The 26,360-nt window shown below is 52.0% G+C and overlaps 3 protein-coding genes and 2 pseudogenes across 5 annotated transcripts in view; 4 read left to right on the forward strand and 1 right to left on the reverse strand.

Moving 5' to 3' along the window:
• Positions 1–8,647, forward strand: part of LOC306812782 (feather keratin Cos1-1/Cos1-3/Cos2-1 pseudogene) — a 30,258-nt pseudogene extending 21,611 nt beyond the window's left edge. Inside the window, exon 2 of the transcript in view lies at positions 8,323–8,647. The product of the transcript in view is annotated as a feather keratin Cos1-1/Cos1-3/Cos2-1 pseudogene (transcript). The remainder of the gene's footprint in view (positions 1–8,322) is intronic.
• LOC306812787 (feather keratin 1 pseudogene) lies at positions 1,075–1,380 on the forward strand (annotated as a pseudogene). Its single transcript has one exon. The product of its transcript is annotated as a feather keratin 1 pseudogene (transcript).
• Positions 8,648–12,602: 3,955 nt separating the features above from the next.
• LOC306812926 (feather keratin 1-like) lies at positions 12,603–17,509 on the reverse strand (the record flags this gene model as incomplete). Its single annotated transcript, XM_079327846.1, has 2 exons — positions 17,408–17,509; positions 12,603–12,929 (listed from the first exon to the last, which is right to left on the reverse strand). The coding sequence occupies exons 1-2, from the start codon at positions 17,441–17,443 to the stop codon at positions 12,603–12,605; spliced, it is 363 nt and encodes a 120-aa protein (XP_079183972.1). The 5' UTR covers positions 17,444–17,509.
• On the forward strand, positions 14,049–15,940 carry LOC306813033 (feather keratin 1-like; the record flags this gene model as incomplete). Its single annotated transcript, XM_079328047.1, has 2 exons — positions 14,049–15,135; positions 15,614–15,940. Exons 1-2 carry the CDS (start codon positions 15,121–15,123, stop codon positions 15,938–15,940), a joined length of 342 nt encoding a protein of 113 aa, XP_079184173.1. The 5' UTR covers positions 14,049–15,120.
• Positions 17,510–18,459: 950 nt separating the features above from the next.
• On the forward strand, positions 18,460–25,923 carry LOC306812765 (gametocyte-specific factor 1-like). Its single transcript, XM_079327632.1, has 7 exons — positions 18,460–18,514; positions 21,132–21,229; positions 22,354–22,480; positions 23,103–23,189; positions 23,841–23,901; positions 24,686–24,766; positions 25,497–25,923. Exons 1-7 carry the CDS (start codon positions 18,493–18,495, stop codon positions 25,546–25,548), a joined length of 528 nt encoding a protein of 175 aa, XP_079183758.1. The 5' UTR covers positions 18,460–18,492; the 3' UTR covers positions 25,549–25,923.
• Positions 25,924–26,360: the final 437 nt, after the last annotated feature.

Below are 26,360 nucleotides of genomic sequence, written 5' to 3' on the forward strand. Positions count from 1 at the left end.
TGAGTCTGCAGGAAAATTGTTGCCCTGTGCGGCTACTGTGGGCCTGGGGCAGTGCAGAAAAAGTATAAAAGCAGCTCCTTCTCCTCACTCTCTCATCCACTCTCCCCATCTCCAGCTCCTTGGGAATAAGGTGAGTTGGGACCACTTCTCCTCCTCCTTGTCCTCCTCCAAATGCATTTCTAAGAACATTCCTTGTCTTCAGCTGGGCACTGGGGCTCCTTGTCATGGGTGAGTGAAGGAAGGAGAAGGTGTGGCAGAGACAGACACTGGGGCTTGTCCTGGGTGTCTCTTGAGCTATAGGTGAGGTGGGAATCTCTATGGATGTCATGACCTGCTCAACCCCAGCAGGAGTCGTGATGGTGCATGCAACACCAGAGTGCAAAAGACAAAAGCAGGAGACTCAGGTTTTATTAGCGGAAAGCAGCACTGCAGTTTATTGCCTGTAAACAATTCAGTTTTGTGAGAGAAGAGAGAGAGAGAAAGAGGCAAAGGAAATGAAGTAAAAGGGGAGAGAGAGAGACAGAAAGGATGGGATACAGCTGAAGGGACACATCCATGTGGTCGTCTGAAGACAGACGCGTCTTCAATCCGTTGGGGAGAAAGAGATCTCAAAGTCTGTTCAGGAAAGTCATTTTATAGTCCTTTTCCAAAGCAAGTGGCTTCTGGTCAAAAGGTGGGGAGATTTATGGACTATTGTATGCAAAGGTCTTTGCTCCAAGAAACAGGTGATGGATCAGGGAACTATAACCAGTACAGTGCTCAAGAGCAGCATACCATGTCACCACCAGGCACAGCTACAGAGTCCCTTGGCAAGCATCCACTCTGGCTGGGCCAGAACTCAGGTCCAGAGTGAGTGATGGGGTCCTGGCGTCGCAGTCTCTGATGATGGCCCTGAGGCAGATCAGAGAAACTTCACACCAACCCTTAGAATGGACTTTTAAATTGTGTGGGGAACCTTTTGCACTGAGAGAAGCAGAGTCATCCTCATGGTGGAGTGAGAGACTGATCCTCACCCACTTCTTGTGCTCTGTTTCCCTCTTCCCTCTCTCCCAGGTGCATCTCCAGCCCCAAGCCATGTCCTGCTACACCCCGTGCCGGCCCTGCCAGCCCTGTGGCCCCACCCCACTGGCCAACAGCTGCAATGAGCCCTGTGTCAGGCAGTGCCAGGACTCCACTGTCATCATTGAACCCTCGCCTGTGGTGGTGACCCTGCCTGGCCCCATCCTCAGCTCCTTCCCACAGAACACTGTGGTGGGATCCTCCACCTCTGCTGCTGTTGGCAGCATCCTCAGCTCTCAGGGAGTGCCCATCAGCTCTGGGGGCTTTGGCCTCTCAGGCTTGGGCAGTGGCCTCTGTGGCACCAGGTGCCTCCCCTGCTGAAGCTGCTGGCCATGGCCCTGGGCAAGGAAGGCAGGGGCTGCCAGGCTGGAATCGCCCTGGGGACGCAGCATCGGCTCTTTGCTCCCCAGGGGCTGAGCAACCCCAGCAGCTCCTGCAGCAGGATGGGGCCAGCCTGGGCTCTTGGCAAGCACAGCCCATCCCTGCCTCTGCCCTCTGGCCCTCTCTCCTTTCCCTCCTGTGTCCCTGCTGCCTTGTGCTCCCCTGGCCTGTGAACCCCACACAGCCATCCTGGGGACAACCTGCTGGCCCTGCTCCCTCTGCATCAGATGGACAGATGGACACCTGCTGCCATCTCTGCCACTGCCATGTGATGGAGATTCTGAGCTGGCCCTGGTGCTCCTCTGCACTGAGGCCTCCCACTCACAGTGACCTTGTTCTCATCTTTTCACTCATTAAATTTCTGTTGCATCCCAGCCCACGCCTCTGTGTCATCCTTTCCCTGTTGTCAGTCTTCCAAGATTCCCTGGCACAGTGGTGTTGCTCAGGGATGGTTCTGTGTGACAGATTTAGGAGAAGGTGTTTGCGGGTATTTTAAAATGGGAGAGTTGAATGTGCTTTATTTCAATATTGCTGCTTTCTCTCCTCCTCCATGTGTCTGTGTTTCAACCCACTGCAGAAGGTGAGGGGTAACCCAGGTTCTTGTTAACACATCCCTTGAGAGAACCAACACTGTGGGTTGTTTGTAAGTACACACAGAGGGTTTATTGGAGAACAGTGGGTTGCACAGGAAAACACAATCTGTAGGTAATTTGGTTATTATTCTCTAAAGCAATACAACAACATGAAAGCATTGCAAGATGAAAATGCAACCACATCACCAGGAACATGCACAAGGCAAAAGAAAGAGACAGGGCAAAGATTGTGAAGATCTCTCCAGCCATAGGCCTGGGATGACTTGGCTGGTGGGTGGGCAGTCTTGGTCAAAGTTGTTATAGAATGGAGCTGTCAGGTGTGGGAAAATCTCAAAGAAGTGACAGGGGAAGGTGCCTGGGAAAATCCATGGAACATAAAATCTACTTGGCTTATATTCACTCAGCTTCAGGAGGGGGTGCCCAGGTTCCTCCCCTGGCGGGGGAAGCTTCACACTGCATCATGTAGTGTTGTGCATCATGGACACTTCAGGAGCCCCTGACACCTTCTAAGACAACACAGCTGCCCAGCACACCCAGCACAGCTGCTTTGGTTTTGGCCCAGTATGGCCCATCAGCAGAGATGAACACTGTCAGGGCACACAGGAGTGTCCTGGTGCTTCCCTGGGGGAAGAGAGGGAGTCCCACAACCCCACGGTCTGTGCAAGGGAGGGCAGCTTAGTGTGGAAGCCAAGATTTAATTAGCATATGCAGTTTGATAACCAAGATGCTTTGGCAAGGTCGAAGAGAGCTTTGAAGATTACAAGAGCATTGGAGGAAGACTGGCGACAGAGAAGAAAATCAAACTAAGCAGAAATGCAAAGTGTGTCTGTGTGATATTTCATAAATTAATGCTATAAATAATTCCTAGCCTTTCTGAAAATGGAATATAAGCACATGTAGCTCACAGTAAAATTCAGATTCTGATCATGAGTTTAGTAGTCCCTGTCTCTCTCTCAATCTCTGTCCTGGTTTGAAAGGCCAGGTGTCTGTCAGTAAGGGCAGAAATTTCCCTTTGAAACAGAGACTTTGGTTCCACTCCCCTCCCAAGTATTATAATTGTTTGAATCAAGGACTCTGAGGCAGAGATAAGGGGGTGGGAATAACAGCTCCTTTACTAATATATCTAACTGTACAAGCAGAAAACAACAGCAGTTGTTAAAATTGCTCACAGAACAGAATAGATAACTCGGTGTCAGTCCCTTTAGATGCAAGCACGCTGTCTCTGTACTTAGTCCAGAGCCCGGATTTGCCAGAGGGCAGGCGGGAACGGAGGCAGGAAGGAGGGGGAAGGGGCAGCAGCGGCCACGCCGGTCCCGGGCGGGAACGGGCTGGAGCGGCGGCTCCTCGCTCACCGTGTGTGTCCGGGGGATCAGCTGTGTCCGCAGAGGCAGGAGGCTGGAACGGGGCAGATGCAGGGCAGGTGGTCGCAGAGGGTCTGGCTCTGTGTGCTCCGGCCGCGTGGGCTGAAGATCCCGAGCCTCCTCCTCTGAGCTCGCCGGAAAAAAACGAGTCCCCTCCCGGAAACCTCAGTGGCCCCTCCGGGAGCCAAGGCAATTGACACCTTTTCTCTGGACTCCTCAGAGACCCTGGGTGTAACCAGGCCAGCTCCATTGGCATGATAATGGGAAAAATTCTTTCAATTGACACAGTAATAGAAAAAATACTCAACCCCCAACAATCACCAATAGCTTGGAGTGACAAGAGGCACCCAGCATCCACCTCTGACCTCATTCAAAGCCCATCATTCACCCTCTCCTTTACTAGATCACAGGTTGGCCATGACACATCCAGAGCTCAGCTCCCCCAGTTCACCAAAGCACCCTGGTCTCCACAAATGGGGGAATGTTTTCAGTCATTACCCCTTAAGACTTCAGTGTCACCCAGTCAGCAGACGGACAGAATGAACCAAACCTCTTCACTGACCCTGAGGATTCCAAGAATTATTTTATCTCTCTGACCAAACCATTCTTAACTCCACACTGAGCAATCCCTGGGCCTAAATTAAGTGCTCTCATCTCCTCACTATCCTGGCTGCACTGAGCTCACTCCCCTTGCTCCTGGTGGCTCTTGCATTTCAGCCTGTGCCCAACACGAGGATGGCAGCAGTGCTGAGCAGAGCAGCATCGTGGCTCCCAGCCCTGTCCTGCTTCCCCTCCTGCTGGCACAGCCCAGGCTGCTGCTGACAGCCCTCGGTGTCTGTGAGCATCAGTGACATGGACAATGGCATTGGGTGCACCCTCAGAGCACTTGCTGCTGTGCTTTAGTGGCCATAGTGTGTTTTGTTAAGGTGATCACTCTCACAGGTCTTTTCCAAACTTAATGATTTGTGACTCCCAGCAATGACAAGAAGCTGAGAGGAGCAATAGCTCTGCTGGATGGGAGGCTTTAAACCCACAAGGATCTTAGCAGAACTGAGGAATGGTCCTACATTGAACTCAGGGCAAAGTCCTGACACTGCTTTGGGACAATCTCAGAAATCAATAGGGACTGTGGGGTGATGGAAGGAGAGCTTGCCCTGCAGAGAAGGGCTGCAAAAATGGTTACACCTGACCACCTGGGTGCATCACCCTGCTCTGAAGGGCAGCTGATACAGGTGAGGTTTTTCCAGTCAGGAGAAGAGCAGGATGTCCGGGACCTTATTGCAGCTTTCATTCCATCGAGGGGTGGTGTAAGGCAGTTGGAGACAGACATTATATCAAGTGATTGGACAAGGGGCAGGAGTTTTAATCTGGAATAGGCCAATTGGAGCTGAGATACTGTCCATGAAAGGAGGGTTGGACTCAATGATCTTCAGCAATCTCATCTGACAAACCCATTCTGTGATTCCATGATAAGAGGGGTCTGTGAGAAGGCAGCCCCATGCACTCTGTCCCTCCATTTCAGAAACCTTTCAGACCCATGGGATCTGCTGCAGTCTGATGGGAATCCAGCACCTCTCTCTGGCAGTAACACATTCACTGCTGAGTACTTGTGTCACAGTATTGAGCTGAGAAAGGAAAAGTGCAAATAGAGTGGATGTTTGCTCCTGGACAATGTAGGGAAATTCTGTGCTGACCCAAAGAGGCAGAGAAACTCAGAAGCCAGAGGGGCACTCAGGGCACACTGAGCACACCCAGTGCCAGCCTGTGCAAACCAGCCCCAACAACCCCCTCCCAAAAACACCCCTGGGGCAACAGCTCTGCCCTGACAGAGTGTCTGCAGGACAAAGGAGACACAGAGGCACAGGCTGGGATGAAGCACAATTTAATGAGTTAAAAGAGGGAAAACAGGGGGAATCCACACAGTGCAGGGAGCAGCTTTAGCAGGGGAGGCACCTGGTGCCACAGAGGCCACTGCCCAAGCCTGAGAGGCCAAAGCCCCCAGAGCTGATGGCACTCCCTGAGAGCTGAGGATGCTGCCAACAGCAGCAGAGGTGGAGGATCCCACCACAGTGTTCTGTGGAAGAGCTGAGGATGGGGCCAGCAGGGTCACCACCACAGGCGAGGGCTGGATGGCCACGGTGGAGTCCTGGCACTGCCTGACACAGGGCTCATTGCAGCTGTTGGCCAGTGGGGTGGGCCACAGGGCTGGCAGGGCCGGCACGGGGGTGTAGCAGGACATGGCTTGGGGCTGGAGAGCACCTGGCACAGAGAAGAGGGAAGTAAATCACAATGAGCAGGTGAGGATCCAACTGTGAGCCCACCATGGCAGAGCCAAGGCAGGAGCTGGCAATGAGAGCTGAGCTCTGTTTGTGGAGGCACTTGGGCTCTTCCCCACACACAAATCCACCAAGAGCTCCAGCCCCAACCTGCCCAAAACTGGGGCAATGATTCTGCCAAGACCCAGCAGTCACACATCTCCCACTTCTTTCCTCCTCTCATGAAACCATCTACAAGATCTCCATGGGACACCATCACAGGTATGTGCTGAGAAATGCCAGAGAAGAAGGAGGAAATGGAGAAGGGGCTTCAAACTCACCTTGTTCCAAGGAGATGGAGGTGAGCAGAGTGAATGTGAGAGTGAGAAGAAGAGCCTGCTTTTATAGAGCTCTTGCATTGCCCCAGCCACAGTCCCTGCACAAGGGCAGTAATTGTTCAACAGACTCATCTTCAAAGGAAAATATCCCACGTAGTGGCCAGCGATTCACATTTGTTTCCACTACGCTGCCATTTCACTTCCTCATTTCTGACATTTCTGCCCTGCATTGCAGGATCCTTTCATGTTCTCTGATGAGAAGCCAAAGGATATTCCTGGCAGAGCCAGTCAGTAAGGGCACATGATCCAAGTGCTGGATGAAGGCAGGAACGTTGATTAGGGCAGTGAAAAGCAACTCTCTGCAATAGCCCCTGTAGGAAGAGGCCCTGTCTTGCACTGCACGTGTCACAGGGCATCCAAATAATCCAGTTTTTATGGACATTTCACTTGCTTTCCCTCTTTTCCCTCTCTCTCTACTGTCTGCAAGGGTCATGAGCTGCAGCATGTCCAGGTAGCCAGGCTGTGCCAATGTTTCATTTCTCTTCCTATTGATGCCCTTTGCTCTGAGGGGATGTTTGCCAGGCATTGGGAAAGGCAAAGCCCCACATGGAGCTGAATCAGGTACAGCACATGGAGGGGCAATAAGAAGGTCTCCTCCAGAGACGTGATCAGTAAAGGGAGCCTTGGACACAGGCAGCCCCAGGATTCAGCCAGGCAGCTTCCCTGAGGAAAGGTACATCCTCAAAGGTTCTTTTCCTTGGTCTCTACAATCAGGAATTGCTGTCAGGCATTGAAGTTCCTGGTACTCCATGGAACAACTGGAACAGAAAAGACTTCCCCAAGCAAGAACAAATCTGATGGGGAAACATTCAAACAGACTGGTCTGAAGTGAGTATGTGGGAATTGATGTTATGTGTTCACTGGTGTCAGTACAAAGCCTTTCTCAACTCCCTTTGAAAGTCCCAGTGACCACAGAATACATCTGAGAACTGGAAGAAAGCCAATGTCTTGTCTCCAAGACAGGAATGAAAGAGGAGTCAGGAATCACAGGCCAGTCAGACTTGTCTCCATATCTGGAAAGGTGATAGAGAAAATCCCTACAAATCCAACAAGCAGTGCTCAGTGTTCTCAGAAAGACCCTAGATGCAAAACCAGCTTTCCAACCACACCAAGGAGTGCTGCACTTCCCTGCCCTGCAGACACGGGGGCAGCTGGGATGTGACCAGGAGGGCCAGGAAATGCCTTCAGTGGGCAAATCCCCAAAGTGAGGCTCTCCTGAGCCATGGCAAGTCACACTCTAATTTTGGTGTGAGGCCAAGCCAGGAGTGTGTGATGACTACAGGCATTGTTCTAGGTGGGGCTGAATTCCCTTCCAGCAAGGACAGCTCCATCCATGAGCCTGGAAAACCATCTCAAGCACTGGGCTGTGCCCAAAGCACAGCTCCAGGCAGCCCAAAGGCCACGGCCCTGAGCCTGAGCTGCTTGGCAGCACTGCCCCAGCTCAGGGTGTTCTCTGAATTGACAGTGTGGGGCAGGGCTTTGTGTGTCCTCCAGCTCAGGGTGCAAAGGGTGCAGCCAAAGTGCAGCATGAGGTGAGGAGAGGGGCAAGAGAAGGTGCTGTCCCAAGAGCCAACACATCCCTCAGGCAGGCAGCAAGTACACAACTCCACATGGCTCAACTGGAGGCTTGATTCCTGCCCATACTCACGTGTTCCTGCACAAGAAATCCTTGCACTTCTCATCCCAATACACGATAGAAGCCTCCATGACTTAGTGGGAACGTCAGAAATGAGGAAATTAAATGGCAACATAGAAGGAAACCAAACCATAATCTGTGCCATTGGGTAGAATGTTTTGTTTTGAGGTGAGTCTGTAGGAAAATTACTGTCCTTGTGCAGTGATGGGCCTGGGGCATTGCAGGAGGAGTATAAAAATGGGCCCTTCTCCTCACTCTCTCATTCACTCCTCTCACCTCCACTCCTCGACAAGGTAAGTCTGAAGCTTTTCCTCGTGCTTTCCTCCTCCCATGGGATTTCTCATTCTTTAAGTGCTGTTCTTGTCCATATGAATTCTTGCCATGGGAATAGGAAGGGGGAAGAAGGTGTAACATGGGGAAAGGCTGGGGCTTGTCTGAGGTGTTTCCAGAGCCATGGACCAGACAGGGACCTTGCTTGGGTAGCTCTTGACAGGGCTCTTCTGAGGAAAGAAGCCTGTGTGTCTCTCATACAGCCCCCAAGGCTTGTCTCATGTTCATGCCTTTGTTCTCTCCTGGAGGGGCCACAGGCTGATCCTCACCCACTCCTTGTGCTCTGTTTCCCTCTTCCCTCTCTCCCAGGTGCATCTCCAGCCCAAGCCATGTCCTGCTACACCCCGTGCCGGCCCTGCCAGCCCTGTGGCCCCACCCCACTGGCCAACAGCTGCAATGAGCCCTGTGTCAGGCAGTGCCAGGACTCCACTGTCATCATTGAACCCTCGCCTGTGGTGGTGACCCTGCCTGGCCCATCCTCAGCTCCTTCCCACAGAACACTGTGGTGGGATCCTCCACCTCTGCTGCTGTTGGCAGCATCCTCAGCTCTCAGGGAGTGCCCATCAGCTCTGGGGGCTTTGGCCTCTCAGGCTTGGGCAGTGGCCTCTGTGGCACCAGGTGCCTCCCCTGCTGAAGCTGCTGGCCATGGCCCTGGGCAAGGAAGGCAGGGGCTGCCAGGCTGGAAGCGCCCTGGGGACGCAGCATCGGCTCTTTGCTCTCCAGGGGCTGAGCAACCCCAGCAGCTCCTGCAGCAGGATGGGGCCAGCCTGGGCTCTTGGCAAGCACAGCCCATCCCTGCCTCTGCCTCTGGCCCTCTCCTTTCCCTCCTGTGTCCCTGCTGCCTTGTGCTCCCTGGCCTGTGAACCCCACACAGCCATCCTGGGGACAACCTGCTGGCCCTGCTCCCTCTGCATCAGATGGACAGATGGACACCTGCTGCCATCTCTGCCACTGCCATGTGATGGAGATTCTGAGCTGGCCCTGGTGCTCTCTGCACTGAGGCCTCCACTCACAGTGACCTTGTTCTCATCTTCTCACTCATTAAATTTGTTGCATCCCAGCCCACGCCTCTGTGTCATCCTTTCCCTGTTGTCAGTTTCCAAGATTCCTGGCACAGTGCTGTTGCTCAGGGATGGTTCTGTGTGACAGATTTAGGAGAAGGTGTTTGCGGGTATTTTAAAATGGGAGAGTTGAATGTGCTTTATTTCAATATTGCTGCTTTCTCTCCTCCTCCATGTGTCTGTGTTTCAACCCACTGCAGAAGGTGAGGGGTAACCCAGGTTCTTGTTAACACATCCCTTGAGAGAACCAACACTGTGGGTTGTTTGTAAGTACACACAGAGGTTTATTGGAGAACAGTGGGGTTGCACAGGAAACACATCTGTAGGTAATTTGGTTATTATTCTCTAAGCAATACAACAACATGAAAGCATTGCAAGATGAAAATGCAACCACATCACCCAGGAACATGCACAAGGCAAAAGAAAGAGACAGGGCAAGATTGTGAAGATCTCTCCAGCCATAGGCCCTGGGATGAGACTTGGCTGGTGGGTGGGCAGTCTTGGTCAAAGTTGTTATAGAATGGAGCTGTCAGGTGGTGGGAAAATCTCAAAGAAGTGACAGGGGAAGGTGCCTGGGAAAATCCATGGAACATAAAATCTACTTGGCTTATATTCACTCAGCTTCAGGAGGGGGTGCCCAGGTTCCTCCCCTGGCGGGGGGAAGCTTCACACTGCATCAGTAGTGTGTGCATCATGGACACTTAGGAGCCCTGACACCTTCTAAGACAACACAGCTGCCCAGCACACCCAGCACAGCTGCTTGGTTTTGGGCCCAGTATGGCCCATCAAGCAGAGATGAACACTGTCAGGGCACACAGGAGTGTCCTGGTGCTTCCCTGGGGGAAGAGAGGAGTCCCACAACCCCACGGTCTGTGCAAGGGAGGGCAGCTTAGTGTTGGAAGCCAAGATTTAATTAGCATATGCAGTTTGATAACCAAGATGCTTTGGCAAGGTCGAAGAGAGCTTTGAAGATTACAAGAGCATTGGAGGAAGGACTGGCGACCAGAGAAGAAAATCAAACTAAGCAGAAATGCAAAGTGTGTCTGTGTGATATTTCATAAATTAATGCTATAAATAATTCCTAGCCTTTCTGAAAATGGAATATAAGCACATGTAGCTCACAGTAAAATTCAGATTCTGATCATGAGTTTAGTAGTCCCTGTCTCTCTCTCAATCTCTGTCCTGGTTTGAAGGCCAGGTGTCTGTCAGTAAGGGCAGAAATTTTCCCTTTGAAACAGAGGACTTTGGTTCCACTCCCCTCCAAGTATATAATTGTTTGAATCAAGGACTCTGAGGCAGAGAGGGATAAGGGGGTGGGAATAACAGCTCCTTTACTAATATATCTAAACTGTACAAGTCAGAAAACAACAGCAGTTGTAAATGCTCACACGAACGAATAAGATAACTGGTGTCAGTCCCCTTTAGATGCAAGCCACGCTGTCTCTGTACTTAGTCCAGAGCCCGGATTCTGCAGAGGGCAGGCGGGAACGGAGGCAGGAAGGAGGGGGATAGGGGCAGCAGCGGCCAACGCCGGTCCGCGGGCGGGAACGGGCTGAGCGGCGGCTCCTCGCCTCACCGTGTGTGTCCGGGGGATCAGCTGTGTCCGCAGATGGCAGGAGGCTGGAACGGGGCAGATGCAGGCAGGTGGTCGCAGAGGGTCTGGCTCTGTGTGCTCCGGCCGCTGTTGGGATGAAGATCCCGAGCCTCCTCCTCTGAGCTCGCCGGAAAAAAACGAGTCCCCTCCCGGAAACCTCAGTGGCCCCTCCGGGAGCCAAGGCAATTGACACCTTTTCTCTGGACTCCTCAGAGACCCTGGGTGTAACCAGGCCAGCTCCATTGGCATGATAATGGGAAAAATTCTTTCAATGACACAGTAATAGAAAAATACTCAACCCCCAACAATCACCAATAGCTTGGAGTGACAAGAGGCACCAGCATCCACCTCTGACCTCATTCAAAGCCCATCATTCACCCTCTCCTTTACTAGATCACAGGTTGGCCATGACACATCCAGAAGCTCAGCTCCCCCAGTTCACCAAGCACCCTGGTCTCCACAAATGGGGGAATGTTTTCAGTCATTACCCCTTAAGACTTCAGTGTCACCCAGTCAGCAGACGGACAGAATGAACCCAAACCTCTTCACTGACCCTGAGGATTCCAAGAATTATTTTATCTCTCTGACCAAACCATTCTTAACTCCACACTGAGCAATCCCTGGGCCTAAATTAAGTGCTCTCATCTCCTCACTATCCTGGCTGCACTGAGCTCACTCCCCTTGCTCCTGGTGGCTCTTGCATTTCAGCCTGTGCCCAACACGAGGATGGCAGCAGTGCTGAGCAGAGCAGCATCGTGGCTCCCCAGCCCTGTCCTGCTTCCCCTCCTGCTGGCACAGCCCAGGCTGCTGCTGACAGCCCCTCGGTGTCTGTGAGCATCAGTGACATGGACAATGGCATTGGGTGCACCCTCAGAGCACTTGCTGCTGTGCTTTAGTGGCCATAGTGTGTTTTGTTAAGGTGATCACTCTCACAGGTCTTTTCCAAACTTAATGATTTGTGACTCCCAGCAATGACAAGAAGCTGAGAGGAGCAATAGCTCTGCTGGATGGGAGGCTTTAAACCCCACAAGGATCTTAGCAGAACTGAGGAATGGTCCTACATTGAACTCAGGGCAAAGTCCTGACACTGCTTTGGGACAATCTCAGAAATCAATAGGGACTGTGGGGTGATGGAAGGAGAGCTTGCCCTGCAGAGAAGGGCTGCAAAAATGGTTACACCTGACCACCTGGGTGCATCACCCTGCTCTGAAGGGCAGCTGATACAGGTGAGGTTTTCCAGTCAGGAGAAGAGCAGGATGTCCGGGACCTTATTGCAGCTTTCATTCCATCGAGGGGTGGTGTAAGGCAGTTGGAGACAGACATTATATCAAGTGATTGGACAAGGGGCAGGAGTTTTAATCTGGAATAGGCCAATTGGAGCTGAGATACTGTCCATGAAAGGAGGGTTGGACTCAATGATCTTCAGCAATCTCATCTGACAAAACCCATTCTGTGATTCCATGATAAGAGGGGTCTGTGAGAAGGCAGCCCCATGCACTCTGTCCCTCCATTTCAGAAACCTTTCAGACCCATGGGATCTGCTGCAGTCTGATGGGAATCCAGCACCTCTCTCTGGTCAGTAACACATTCACTGCTGAGTACTTGTGTCACAGTATTGAGCTGAGAAAGGAAAAGTGCAAATAGAGTGGATGTTTGCTCCTGGACAATGTAGGGAAATTCTGTGCTGACCCAAAGAGGCAGAGAAACTCAGAAGCCAGAGGGGCACTCAGGGCACACTGAGCACACCCAGTGCCAGCCTGTGCAAAACCAGCCCCAACAACCCCCTCCCAAAAACACCCCTGGGGCAACAGCTCTGCCCTGACAGAGTGTCTGCAGGACAAAGGAGAACACAGAGGCACAGGCTGGGATGAAGCACAATTTAATGAGTTAAAAGAGGGAAAACAGGGGGAATCCACACAGTGCAGGGAGCAGCTTTAGCAGGGGAGGCACCTGGTGCCACAGAGGCCACTGCCCAAGCCTGAGAGGCCAAAGCCCCCAGAGCTGATGGGCACTCCCTGAGAGCTGAGGATGCTGCCAACAGCAGCAGAGGTGGAGGATCCCACCACAGTGTTCTGTGGGAAGGAGCTGAGGATGGGGCCAGGCAGGGTCACCACCACAGGCGAGGGCTGGATGGCCACGGTGGAGTCCTGGCACTGCCTGACACAGGGCTCATTGCAGCTGTTGGCCAGTGGGGTGGGGCCACAGGGCTGGCAGGGCCGGCACGGGGTGTAGCAGGACATGGCTTGGGGCTGGAGATGCACCTGGCACAGAGAAGAGGGAAGTAAATCACAAGGAGCAGGTGAGGATCCAACTGTGAGCCCACCATGGCAGAGCCAAGGCAGGAGCTGGCAATGAGAGCTGAGCTCTGTTTGTGGAGGCACTTGGGCTCTTCCCCACACACAAATCCCACCAAGAGCTCCAGCCCCAACCTGCCCAAAACTGGGGCAATGATTCTGCCAAGACCCAGCAGTCACACATCTCCCACTTCTTTCCTCCTCTCATGAAACCATCTACAAGATCTCCATGGGACACCATCACAGGTATGTGCTGAGAAATGCCAGAGAAGAGAGGAAGGAAATGGAGAAGGGGCTTCAAACTCACCTTGTTCCAAGGAGATGGAGGTGAGCAGAGTGAATGTGAGAGTGAGAAGAAGAGCCTGCTTTTATAGAGCTCTTGCATTGCCCCAGGCCCACAGTCCTGCACAAGGGCAGTAATTGTTCAACAGACTCATCTTCAAAGGAAAATATCCCACGTAGTGGCAGCGATTCACATTTTGTTTCCACTACGCTGCCATTTCACTTCCTCATTTCTGACATTTCTGCCCTGCATTGCAGGATCCTTTCATGTTCTCTGATGAGAAGCCAAAGGATATTCCTGGCAGAGCCATGTCAGTAAGGGCACATGATCCAAGTGCTGGATGAAGGCAGGGAACGTTGATTTAGGGCAGTGAAAAGCAACTCTCTGCAATAGCCCCTGTAGGAAGAGGCCCTGTCTTGCACTGCACGTGTCACAGGGCATCCAAATAATCCAGTTTTTATGGACATTTCACTTGCTTCCCTCTTTTCCCTCTCTCTCTACTGTCTGCAAGGGTCATGAGCTGCAGCATGTCCAGGTAGCCAGGCTGTGCCAATGTTTCATTTCTCTTCCTATTGATGCCCTTTGCTCTGAGGGGATGTTTGCCAGGCATTGGGAAAGGCAAAGCCCCACATGGAGCTGAATCAGGTACAGCACATGGACGGGCAATAAGAAGGTCTCCTCCAGAGACGTGATCAGTAAAGGGAGCCTTGGACACAGGCAGCCCCAGGATTCAGCCAGGCAGCTTCCCTGAGGAAAGGTACATCCTCAAAGGTTCTTTTCCTTGGTCTCTACAATCAGGAATTGCTGTCAGGCATTGAAGTTCCTGGTACTCCATGGAACAACTGGAACAGAAAAGACTTCCCCAAGCAAGAACAGAATCTGATGGGGAAACATTCAAACAGACTGGTCTGAAGTGAGTATGTGGGAATTGATGTTATGTGTTCACTGGTGTCAGTACAAAGCCTTTCTCAACTCCCTTTGAAAGTCCCAGTGACCACAGAATACATCTGAGAACTGGAAGAAAGACAGTGTCTTGTCTCCAAGACAGGAATGAAAGAGGAGTCAGGAATCACAGGCCAGTCAGACTTGTCTCCATATCTGGAAAGGTGATAGAGAAAATCCCTACAAAATCCAACAAGCAGTGCTCAGTGTTCTCAGAAAGACCCTAGATGCAAAACCAGCTTTCCAACCACACCAAGGAGTGCTGCACTTCCCTGCCCTGCAGACACGGGGGCAGCTGGGATGTGACCAGGAGGGCCAGGAAATGCCTTCAGTGGGCAAATCCCCAAAGTGAGGCTCTCCTGAGCCATGGCAAGTCACACTCTAATTTTGGTGTGAGGCCAAGCCAGGAGTGTGTGATGACTACAGGCATTGTTCTAGGTGGGGCTGAATTCCCTTCCAGCAAGGACAGCTCCATCCATGAGCCTGGAAAACCATCTCAAGCACTGGGCTGTGCCCAAAGCACAGCTCCAGGCAGCCCAAAGGCCACGGCCCTGAGCCTGAGCTGCTTGGCAGCACTGCCCCAGCTCAGGGTGTTCTCTGAATTGACAGTGTGGGGCAGGGCTTTGTGTGTCCTCCAGCTCAGGGTGCAAAGGGTGCAGCCAAAGTGCAGCATGGGGTGAGGAGAGGGGCAAGAGAAGGTGCTGTCCCAAGAGCCAACACATCCCTCAGGCAGGCAGCAAGTACAGAACTCCACATGGCTCAACTGGAGGCTTGATTCCTGCCCATACTCACGTGTTCCTGCACAAGAAATCCTTGCACTTCTCATCCCACTACACGATAGAAGCCTCCATGACTTAGTGGGAACGTCAGAAATGAGGAAATTAAATGGCAACATAGAAGGAAACCAAACCATAATCTGTGCCATTGGGTAGAATGTTTTGTTTTGAGGTGAGTCTGTAGGAAAATTACTGTCCTTGTGCAGTGACTGTGGGCCTGGGGCAGTGCAGGAGGAGTATAAAAATGGGCCCTTCTCCTCACTCTCTCATTCACTCCTCTCACCTCCACCTCCTCGACAAGGTAAGTCTGAAGCTTTTTCTCGTGCTTCTCCTCCTCCCATGGGATTTCTCATTCTTTAAATGCTGTTCTTGTCCCATATGAATTCTTGCCATGGGAATAGGAAGGGGGAAGAAGGTGTAACATGGGGAAAGGCTGGGGCTTGTCTGAGGTGTTTCCAGAGCCATGGACCAGACAGGGACCTTGCTTGGGTAGCTCTTGACAGGGCTCTTCTGAGGAAAGAAGCCTGTGTGTCTCTCCATACAGCCCCCAAGGCTTGTCTCATGTTCATGCCTTTGTTCTCTCCTGGAGGGGCCACAGGCTGATCCTCACCCACTCCTTGTGCTCTGTTTCCCTCTTCCCTCTCTCCCAGGTGCATCTCCAGCCCCAAGCCATGTCCTGCTACACCCCGTGCCGGCCCTGCCAGCCCTGTGGCCCCACCCCACTGGCCAACAGCTGCAATGAGCCCTGTGTCAGGCAGTGCCAGGACTCCACTGTCATCATTGAACCCTCGCCTGTGGTGGTGACCCTGCCTGGCCCCATCCTCAGCTCCTTCCCACAGAACACCGCCGTGGGATCCTCCACCTCTGCTGCTGTTGGCAGCATCCTCAGCTCTCAGGGAGTGCCCATCAGCTCTGGGGGCTTTGGCCTCTCAGGCTTGGGCAGTGGCCTCTGTGGCACCAGGTGCCTCCCCTGCTGAAGCTGCTGGCCATGGCCCTGGGCAAGGAAGGCAGGGGCTGCCAGGCTGGAAGCGCCCTGGGGACGCAGCATCGGCTCTTTGCTCCCCAGGGGCTGAGCAACCCCAGCAGCTCCTACAGCAGGATGGGGCCAGCCTGGGCTCTTGGCAAGCACAGCCCATCCCTGCCTCTGCCCTCTGGCCCTCTCTCCTTTCCCTCCTGTGTCCCTGCTGCCTTGTGCTTCCCTGGGCTGTGAACCCCACACAGCCATCCTGGGGACAACCTGCTGGCCCTGCTCCCTCTGCATCAGATGGACAGATGGACACCTGCTGCCATCTCTGCCACTGCCGTGGAACACAAACTCTCATCTGCCCCTGATGCTTCCTGCACTGGATTCCTCTTTTGGATCGACTTGTTTATCTCTTCTGACACATTAAATTTCTGTTGCATCCCAGCCCATGCCTCTGTGTTATCCTTTCCCCTGCTGGCATGATCCCAAGATGTCCAAGCAGAGCAGTGTTGACCAGGGGTGGTTCTGGGGGGTATTTCAGGGATGTTTGGGCAGTGATTGTTCACACAATAATTGTTAAGTCTCTGTGCAGGGTCCCTGTGTCTGTGGACACTCCAGACACACACGGTCAGAAGGAAGGGTGTTTCTCTGAGGCTCATGGACCATATGAAGGGCCTTCATTATTCCCAGTAGGAAGGATGAACAGTGTGCTGAGCCCTTTTCAGCCTTTGCAAATGAGTAAAACACCACTGCAGATCATATGCACAGGGAGACACAATCCTTTGACAGATTTAATCCATGTTAGGCTTCTGGAAAGTTTTTTACATGTTTTTTGCAGACAGGACTGAAGAGGCAAGCTTCATTGTGCTTGAAAATGTCTTTTGTTTCCAGTCAAGAGAAGCCTACACTGTTCTGTCATGTAGTTTTGATTCTATAAACACACTATCTCTTGTACCTTAAGATGATTCTGCTCTTGCTGCTACCAGAGACCACTGGTAAGTCTTTACTCATCTGCTGGAATTAAATTAGGCAAATTTTTGGCTACTGCCAGAAAAACCTTGTCCTGTAACTCTTAACTAGAAGAGTGGAAGGCCTTCTTTCCCTAAAGGAAATCTGGGGATTGAAAGTCAGTGCCTTTGGCTCCTCATTTGAAGTCAGTTCCAGAAGAGGGGGATTTCCCCGGGGAGAGGGGGGCTGTGAGTGTGGATTGTCCAGGGAGGAGAAGGAGAACTGGAGAACTGCAGTGAGGTGGGGTCGGTCCCTTGTGCTGTGCCTGCAGTGAGGGGGATGGCCTTGAGCTGAGACAGGGGAGATTCACGTTAGGTCTTGGGCTGCCCAGGGGGGTGAGGAGCCAACAACTCTTGGGAATTCAGGAGGTGTCAGGATCTGGTGGAGCGTGGTGAGGTTTAAGGGTTTAGGGGTCACAGCGAGAGGACAGCTGGACTGGATGACCTCGATGATATCAAAGGTCTCTTCCAACCTCGGCAATTCTGATCACTGTCCAGGGACAGTTCATAACCAGCGCCTAAGGCTGCAGCAGTCCCAGGCAAAAACATCAGAATGATTCTAAGCCTGGCTCATTGTATTTAAATGGCTTTATTTCGGCTGAACGTTCCCCATCACCTCAGCGCGGTGCCGGGACCGCGAGCCGGGATCCGGGCCCGGCCCGCGCGGCGTTACCGCGGCAACCGCCCCGGCTGGGCGGGAAGGGCGGCCCCGGCCCGGCCGCACGGCGAGCCCGGAGCCGGGATCACACGGGATCGGAGCCGGGACCAGAACCAGCCCGGCCCCACAGCGAGCCTGGAGCCGGGATCGGAGCCGGGATCAGAACCAGCCCGGCCCTACAGCGAGCCCGGAGCTGGGATCAGAACCGGGATCAGAACCAGCCCGGCCCCACAGCGAGCCCGGAGCTGGGATCAGAACCGGGATCAGAACCAGCCCGGCCCCACAGCGAGCCCGGAGCTGGGATCAGAGCCGGGATCAGAACCAGCCCGGCCCCACAGCGAGCCCAGAACCACCCCAGAGCCGGACCGACCCCACAGCCACCCCACAGCCGAGATCAGAGCCGGACCAGCCACACAGTGACCCCAGCGCCACCCCAGAGCCCAGCCCACAGCCGGCCCGGCCCCACAGCCGAGATCAGAGCCGAGATCAGAGCCGAGATCAGAGCTGACCCGGTCCCACAGCGACACCAGAGCCGAGCCCACACCCACTTCCGCAGCCGGCCCGGCCCCACAGCGACCCCACAGCCACTCCCGCAGGAGCCCGGCCCCACAGCCACCCCACAGCCAGCCCGGCCCCACAGCCACTCCCGCAGCCACTCCCGCAGCCACCCCACAGCCACTCCCGCAGCCACCCCACAGCCACCCCACAGCCACCCCACAGCCATCCCACAGCCACCCCACAGCCACCCCACAGCCATCCCACAGCCATCCCCGCAGGAGCCCGGCCCCACAGCCATCCCCGCAGCCACCCCACAGCCAGCCCGGCGCCACAGCCGCCCCCGCAGCGGGCTCGCACCCGGACCCACACCGACCCCACATCCCGCCCCGGTGCGGCCCCGCCATGGAACTCGAGGAGGACTTGGGTAAGGCTTGAGGCTGAGGGAAAGCGCCCGTCGGCTGCGGGCAGGGCCGGGAGCACACCCGTGGCACGGGAGCCATTCCCTCTCGGGCCGGGTCTGATCCCTCTCGGGCCGGGTCTGATCCCTCTCGGGCCGGGTCTGTCGCTCCCCTCGGGCCGGGTCTGATCCCACTCGGGCCGGGTCTAGTCCCTCTCGGGCCGGGTCTGTCGCTCCCCTCGGGCCGGGTCTGTTCCCTCTCGGGCCGGGTCTGTCCCCCACCCCGGGCCGGGTCTGATCCCTCTCGGGCCGGGTCTGTCTCCTCTCGGCCCGGGCCGGGTCCCGCGGGCCCTCTCTCGGTGATTCCAGCCCAGGTCACCACACCAGCTGCACTTGCTGCGGGTGAGGTCCGGCCTGCAGGATTTAACTGAAAAAAGCTGTCAGGAAGATTAATCCACAAACACCAAAAGTTTATGTCCAAAAAGGAGACAGAGTCCTTTTACTTTATTCAAAAAAAGGGAGAGGTCATGGGGAATTCCCCTGGGATCTCTCCAATTTTTGGAGGATGCAGCCTCCTTTTTATCCAAATTTCCCGGCCGCATTTCCCACTCTGTTTTCCCATGGGCTGAGGTACTTGAGAGGTACAGACTTCCCTTGCCTGATAACTGAGATTCCCCTCTAATGTATAACCCTCCCTTTTAATTTTTAATTCTTATAGAATTAATGTTTTTTTCCCCGTTGGTTCTTTCATCTTTCAATATCCAGTTTCATTTATCTGCAAACCTACAGTTTATTTGTAAAGGCAAATATCTTTTTCCCTTCACCAATCAGTGGAATCCATCCCATTGTTTCTTTTATTTCTCAGTTATGATTTTATCCACCAGCAGACCCCCAGCTGTTTGTAAAGACAAATCCAACATTCCTCTCAAAGCGACTTTGTTTGGTTCCAGCGTGGCTTCCACGCGTGTCTGTGGGATCCGTTTCCATTCCGTGTGGACAGGGAGGGGTACACGGATCTCCCTGCACGTGGCATTGTTGTGCTGCCTTTGGTGCTTTCAGCCGTGGATAAATTACAGCTGTTGGGCTGCCCCAGCCGCTCCTGTGCTGCTGGTGTTTGGTGCTGGGGGCTCTGCTCTTCCTCTGGTGCTCGTCTCTGTTTTCCTTCACTGGCAACGCACTTGGTCTTGTGTGGAGCCAGTTCAGATAGAGAAGCTGTTGGAAAAATCTCTAACAAGTAGTGTTTAGTCTTGTGAGTTCCTTAAACAGACAGTGCTTAATCCTGTATTTACATATCAGTGATTAATGTGCACAAGTGGGTATCTTAGCTGTGAGAATAAAGACTGTGTGTGCCTGATAAAGGGTGTATCTTGGCCAGAGCCTGTAGTTTGAATGTGTTCAAGGAGAAGAAACCTTCCTCAGAGAGGAGGAGAGGATGCTTGGAAGAACATCCCCCATGCAGCCAGTGCCAAAATAGAGAATGCTGCTATCTAATAGTGAAATTACAGTTAGAGTGTTTTATTTTTCACAACATTTTTTGGTGACAAAACCACTCGTGATTGCTTTTCCAGGGGCAGCTGGGCCAATATAAAGCCAGGTGGGTTTCAGCTGCTCTCATGCCCTGTGTGGGCTGTTGAGGTGAGAGGTGCTCAGAGGCAGTAGCCCTGCACAGCCCAGATGGAAATGGGAATCCTGCCTGTCCCCTCTCTTTCCAAGTGACTTTCAGCATGAATTCTGCTCCTTGGGACTCATGGAACAGCATTTAACAACTACCAGCCCTGATGGAGCCACGTGTGTGAGAGGAGGGCAGAGGCAGCAGCAGGCAGGGCCTAGAGCTGGGTTAGTTCCTGCAGAATCAAATCCTAAATGTGATGAAAGCCCAGGCAACAAGAGTGGCAGAGCAGAAGGGATGGGAGCAGCCCAGGCTCCCTGGTGTGTACCCACAGACAGACCCACAGGCAGTAGTGGAGCCTTGTGTCTCCTCCTGACTGCCTCTCTTCCTCACCAAGAATATGCATATTTATTAATATTTATATTTTAATATATTTTATAGACAATTATGTATGCATAGATTCACACTGCTTCATGTTAAATATGTTTGTTCCTCAATGGTTTTGCTGCTTTAGCAACACCTCAGCTTCTAAATAATTACATTATTAAAAGCTTCATTCAGAGTCTCATGTACCATGTTAGGCACACTGCTACCTCCAGAATGTAACTCAGCTCCCTCACATTTTGCCTCCAGCAAAACAAGCTGTTGATGGAAAAAAGATTTGGTTCAGCTGCTGCAGGTGCAGGTGGGTGTGACGTGATCCCACTGGGGAGCTGGAAAGTGCTGCTGACTTTCCCTTGGAGTAAGGGTGGTTGCCTCCCTAATAAGAAGGTAACCTAAAGAGTTACTACACTCAGTGATGCTGACTCTCCTCTGTTTTAGCTCATGTCCCAGTTATGAGAACTTCAAGTTTAATTAATTTGGTTATGCAAAGCAGGTGCCTGCCTTAATGAATGGTTTCAAACTAAGAGCAACTGGCTTAACACCCTCAGGCCACAGCCCTGATGTGGTGGTGTGGGGTTTTCCCCAGTGCCCCGTGTGACTGATTCTCATCCTCCTAACCAGCTGCTCTTCCCTGTTCTTGTGTTCCATCAGATTTGCTGGATCCAGAGAGGTTAATCCAGTGCCCCTTGGTTAAACACCATGTGATCAGAGCACGGCGCTTTCCATATCACCTGGTGAAGTGTAAGGAGGTGAGCTGTATGGGAAATGCATTTGTAGAGAGGTTTTAGGGCTGAAAATGGAATAAAAGTTTTTTAAAATGCCTCTCAGGTGCCCTATCTCTGGGTCAGAATAGAACAAAACCCAACAGAGCTGAGCAGCAGTGTCAGAGTGACTCTGCATGCAAGCACAGCTGTGTTCCTGCAATTCCTGATGAATAGCCCTGTTTAACTTCTATTTCATCTAACAGCAGGATTTGTTTAGTGACAGCTCCAAGCACACAGGAATTCACCCATTCACAGTCTGGCTCAGTAGGAAGGAGACAAAGATCCTTCATGGTTAATTCAGAGAGGAGACTCTGGTCTCTTCCAGAGTCTTCCTCTCCCTCACAGGGATGCCATATTCATTTTTCCAGTTTCAGCTGAAGAGAGGACTCAGGACTTCATGCACCCCTCTGGGCCCTTCAGAGCACAAGTGCTGTGATGTTGCAGCTCATTCTTTCACTGCAGGGCTGGGCAGTTTGGTTTTGCCTGCAGCTGTTTCATGGGCATCTGGCAGAAACTGCACATCCTGGGCTCAGCACATTTGGGAGAGGTTCATTCCCCTCTGCATCTTTAATCAAGAATTTGATTACAAATCATTTCATATTACACACTTCTTCCTCTCTTCTCTGTTCTACTCATAATTTGGTTTCTTTAAACCTTCTGAGCTTGGAGGTTTTTTCTGAGACTTTTGAAAACCTGATTGTCCCCTTTTTAAGTTTTCCAGTGTATTCTTAAAATGGTCCAGCATTGCTGTGCCTTCCACTTAAGTTGCAGTTGTAGGCAGCATGTCCTGGTATCAGTACAATAAGTTTATTTTGGTGGAACTAGAGCCTTTAAAATATTAATTAGCTAGTGTAAGTGGGGGGCAGAGATAAGTGCCAAGTACCAAACATTCAGAGAAGGCTGAAATGTTCTGTGTTGAGTCCCTGCACATTTTGGCAGGAGTGTGCTGGGTGAACAGTGTGAGCAAGTAATACATTGCAATTTCATTTTTATTATTGTATTTTTTAAAACAATACCACAAATATCCCAGTCTTTTTTTTCCTCTATATTAACAAGAGCTAAGTGAATTTGAGAGAAGTGGTACATCATTTTAGTTTTCCCTTGTCCAGAGCAACCCTGAAATTGCAAAGAAATTGGCCACGTGTCCCTTCAATGCTCGTCACCTGGTTCCTCAGGAGGACCTCAGTGAGCACATCATGAAGTGCAATGACAAAGCCTTTGTGGAGCAGGATGTGGGTAAGAGACCCCTGTGCACCCTGGGGCTGAGGTCTCCTCATGGAATAACTCATAGGTGGGAGGCAAATGGTTGTCTGTATTTTGTGTGACACAACAGCTTTGGGGAAACTTGATCTTATTTGTTTGTTTTTATTGGGCAGTTTCTTGAGAATGTGGCAGATGCTCTCTAGCCTTGCATGTATTTTGTTATCAGGCTTGTTGAATAGAAAGGTTTTAGCCAAAAGCATGCAGGAAGTGCCTCTGGAAGGAGGAGTGGGATGCATTAATGGCCACAGGGATGGGCTGCTCCTCTTGCAGAGCTGATCTCCCTTTAAACTCTTGCACACCATAGAGTACACAGTTTTCAATCTTCTGTAGAGGTGCACAGGCAGTGATGCCTGCATCCATGTCAGCAGGTTTCCTTTTCATACCAGCATTCCTGCTCAAAGTTCCAGGAAGCAGAGTTTTCTCTTTTTCATTGAAAAATGCTAATTTGAAGTTGCCTTTGGAGGATTTCAGCTGTCCATAACCTGTTTGCATTGAGTGGGGCTTCCTCTAAAGCCCAGAGATGTTTTACAGCTTGAGCCAAAGTGTTTAATGGATTTAAGGAGTGCTGGTGACTGTGTTTTCTCTCTTCCTGAAGTGAGCCGGTCCTGTGAGCCCCCTCAGGAGCAGCTGAATGATGGGAGCACATGGCAGGCACCTCCATGTGCTGAAGACTGGGAAACAGGTGAGGAACTTCCCTATCCGCTGCCTTCTTCCTGGCCATGTCCTCCAGCTCCTCTGGGGACAGTGAGAGGCCAGGGCTGCCTTGTAGGACACTTTGATTATACTTGTTCTTATGAACATGGATCCACCCATCAGGCTTGGCTTGGTAGAGAGAACAATCCAAAATGCCTGCCAGAATGAGCATGCAGAGGGATTTCCAAGAATCCCTTCCTCCCATAAAAGTTTCTGTACCTTCTGTGCAGTGATAGCAGTGGAAACATGTTCCTCAGTGAAGCAGAGACATTCCTCATAGGTCAACTTTTGAACATGTAAAAGTATGACAGAGATATTCCTGATCACAGAATTCCTGAATAGTTTGGCTTGGATGGTACCTTAAAGTTCATCTCATTCCATGGGCAGGGACACCTTCCACTGTCCCAGGCTGCTCCAAGCCCTGTCCAACTTGGCCTTGGACACTTCCAGGGATCCAGGGGCACCCATAGCTGCTCTGAGCACCCTGTGCCAGGGCCTGCCCACCCTCACAGGGAACAGTCCCTTCCCAGTATCCCATCCACCCCTGCCCTCTGCAGTGGGAAGCCATTGAAGCCACTGATCAGATGGTGGTTTCTGGGGTTTCTTGGTTCTGAGCCACAATATCTGCTTTCTTTCACAGAGTTGCTGGAGGGCTCCAAGTCTACTTTTGTGTGGGGTGTGATCAACTCTTCCATGAACAGGTAGGGAATGCAAGCTTGATTCTTTACACCAGTTTTTGTTTAAACAGATTTTGCAGCCACCCCCCAGCCTCACCTTGATGGCTGGAGGAGATGCCTTTGCTGCTGTACAACCCTGGGAGGAGAGATGCTGCTGGTTCAGTGTGATCTGCTCCCTCATATGGCCTGGACTAGAGAAGAAAACCCTCAGGAGCACAGACACTGCTCCTGTGTGCCTGTGGCAGGCTGCTCTTCCTGCCATGACTGTGCTCAGGGACTGATGGATGTCTGGGCAATGTGCAGGGAGAGCAGTAGTCACACTCTGTGATCCCTTTGAGTCCTTGGGAGGTCCCTTGTGAGCTCCTGTCCCCTGGGGCCTGGTGGATGTGCAGGAGTTGGGCCCTGTGTCAGCAGAATCCTCCCCTCCTGCCCTTTCCAAAGTGTGGTCAGAGTTTGGGCAGGGAGTGAGGAGCTTAGTGCCCAGCTGTGAACAGGAGGGGGCTGCCCTGGCTGGCTGTGGGGTGTGGTGGCACCACCAGAACTGCCCAAGGTGTTTTAAGGTTTATTTAGCAGGTTCATTTATGGTTCAGCAATAATCCTGCCCCTGGCACCTCCAAGCTCTGTGTGAGCTCTTCCATAGGGGCTTGCAGCAGCACTGGTTCCACCTGTCAGACTCTTTCAAAGACCTTTGAGTGTTCAGAGCACATCCAGCTCTGCACAGCACCATCCCCCAGGGCCTTGCTGCAGTAAAATGCATAAATGTCAGTCAGTGCATTTGCCAGGAGTAACCAAAGTCCCTTGACTGCAGCCCCATCAGTGAGCAGAACAACTGCCTGCCCCCCCGGATGCGGCCCCCTGAGACCCTCCCGTACACCGTGCCTGCAGGACTGTGAGTACTGAGCTCTGGCACCCAGCCCAGAGCTGGGGCAGCTCCTGCAATCTCTGGCTGCAGCAGCACTCCTGCATCTGCTGCTCAGATCATCATCTGTGTCCTTCCTTTGAAGCATCCTCTCTGTTCTTTCCTTGCTCTGTTCCTGTGGCCCAGGTTAGGCAGAGCTGCTTCCTGATCATGTGTGCTCTGTCTCTCTAAACACACCCTTGCATTTCCCACCCTGCCCCTGTCATAAACCAAATTGTTCCTTTGCTTTTGTGCTCTATTCACTGTCAGTCCCAGCTAAGTCAGAACTGGGGTGAAACAGGGGGTCCTTAAACCAGCACCACTGGGGGAAGAAGTTATCAAATTCTATCTGGGGGAGGAAGGGAAGGAGCTCCCCATGGGGAAGTGTCTAATGCTGAAATGAAAAGCTTCTATTTGCCTTTAGCAGCAAAGCAACAGCTTAAAGATGCTTTGAGAAATTATTATCCTGATTCCCACTGGGAGCAAGTAAACCTGGTGCTCTCAGGGCACTGCAGACACAGCTCCTGCACAGGCAGGGACTGTGCAATTGCCACAGTGTTGGGCTGAGTCTGGCAAACCAAACTGAAATGTCAGTTGTAGACAAGCCTTGTTGCCAAGGGGACAAGTGCTGCCTCTGCAGAGGCCACTGTCCCTTAGGGGAGTGGGGGAACCTGTATCTTTGTCCATTAATTGCAAAAAAATTGTATCTTGTCCTTTACAGAATTCAGCGTATCAGTTCCTCCCCCTGGAACCTGGTTTTGCCCCAGCAGTAAGTGTCCCCCTGATCTGGACAGGAGAGCTCCTGCAGGAATGGCAGATTTGGGAGAATCCAGGCCTGACAACTGTTACAGTCCCATTTCAGTAGAAGTCAGGACCCAACAGTAACTTCCAGCAATTTCTACCCTATGCCTTAAGCATCTTGCTGTTCTCAGGAAGCCTGGAAGGATTACGTGGAACTTCTGGATATTTTAACATGGGAGATCTTGACAGGATTCTGTCAGGATTCTCCTAACATTTGGGAGAAGATTTAACTGTTTGCTGGGGAACTGCAGCAAACTCCCTGCAACTGAGGCTCCAGGAGTTGTGTCCTTACAAAGCAAAATCTATCTTTGTTTTTAGGGGCTGAGATTAAAATCATCGGGAGCAGCAGACTTAGAAGTATTTTTTCTGTCCATGGAGTTTTTGGTTTTGTCTTGTTGGAGTCTGAGTTTGTCCACACAATGTATGGCAAGTGTTCAGGTTGGAGTTTAAACTGTGTTGTCATTTGCAGAGACTGCTTTGAGAGCATCCTGACTTTAATTTTTGCACCTTCACACTTCTAGCCTTGTTTTTGTCACATTTGTGTGTGAGGGGCTTTCTCAGGCAGATCTTAACAGAGAATCCTCTGCAAGTTCCTTGCATCACACACAACTCCAAACAGGGGAAGTTTCAGGAGGACCCTGAGATGCTTTTCCAGTTTCCATTAGAATTTTACAGTTTTCTAATGCTTAAAACATGTTTGAGAGCTCTCAGGTACCTGTTCTGTATTGGGGGAGGGGTGGGAGGGAGGGAGTAGGAGTGGGTTAAATCAGTAAAAGTACATGTT

Source organism: Erithacus rubecula, assembly GCF_903797595.1.
Source record: "Erithacus rubecula genome assembly, chromosome: 27".
Lineage (NCBI taxonomy): Eukaryota > Metazoa > Chordata > Aves > Passeriformes > Muscicapidae > Erithacus > Erithacus rubecula.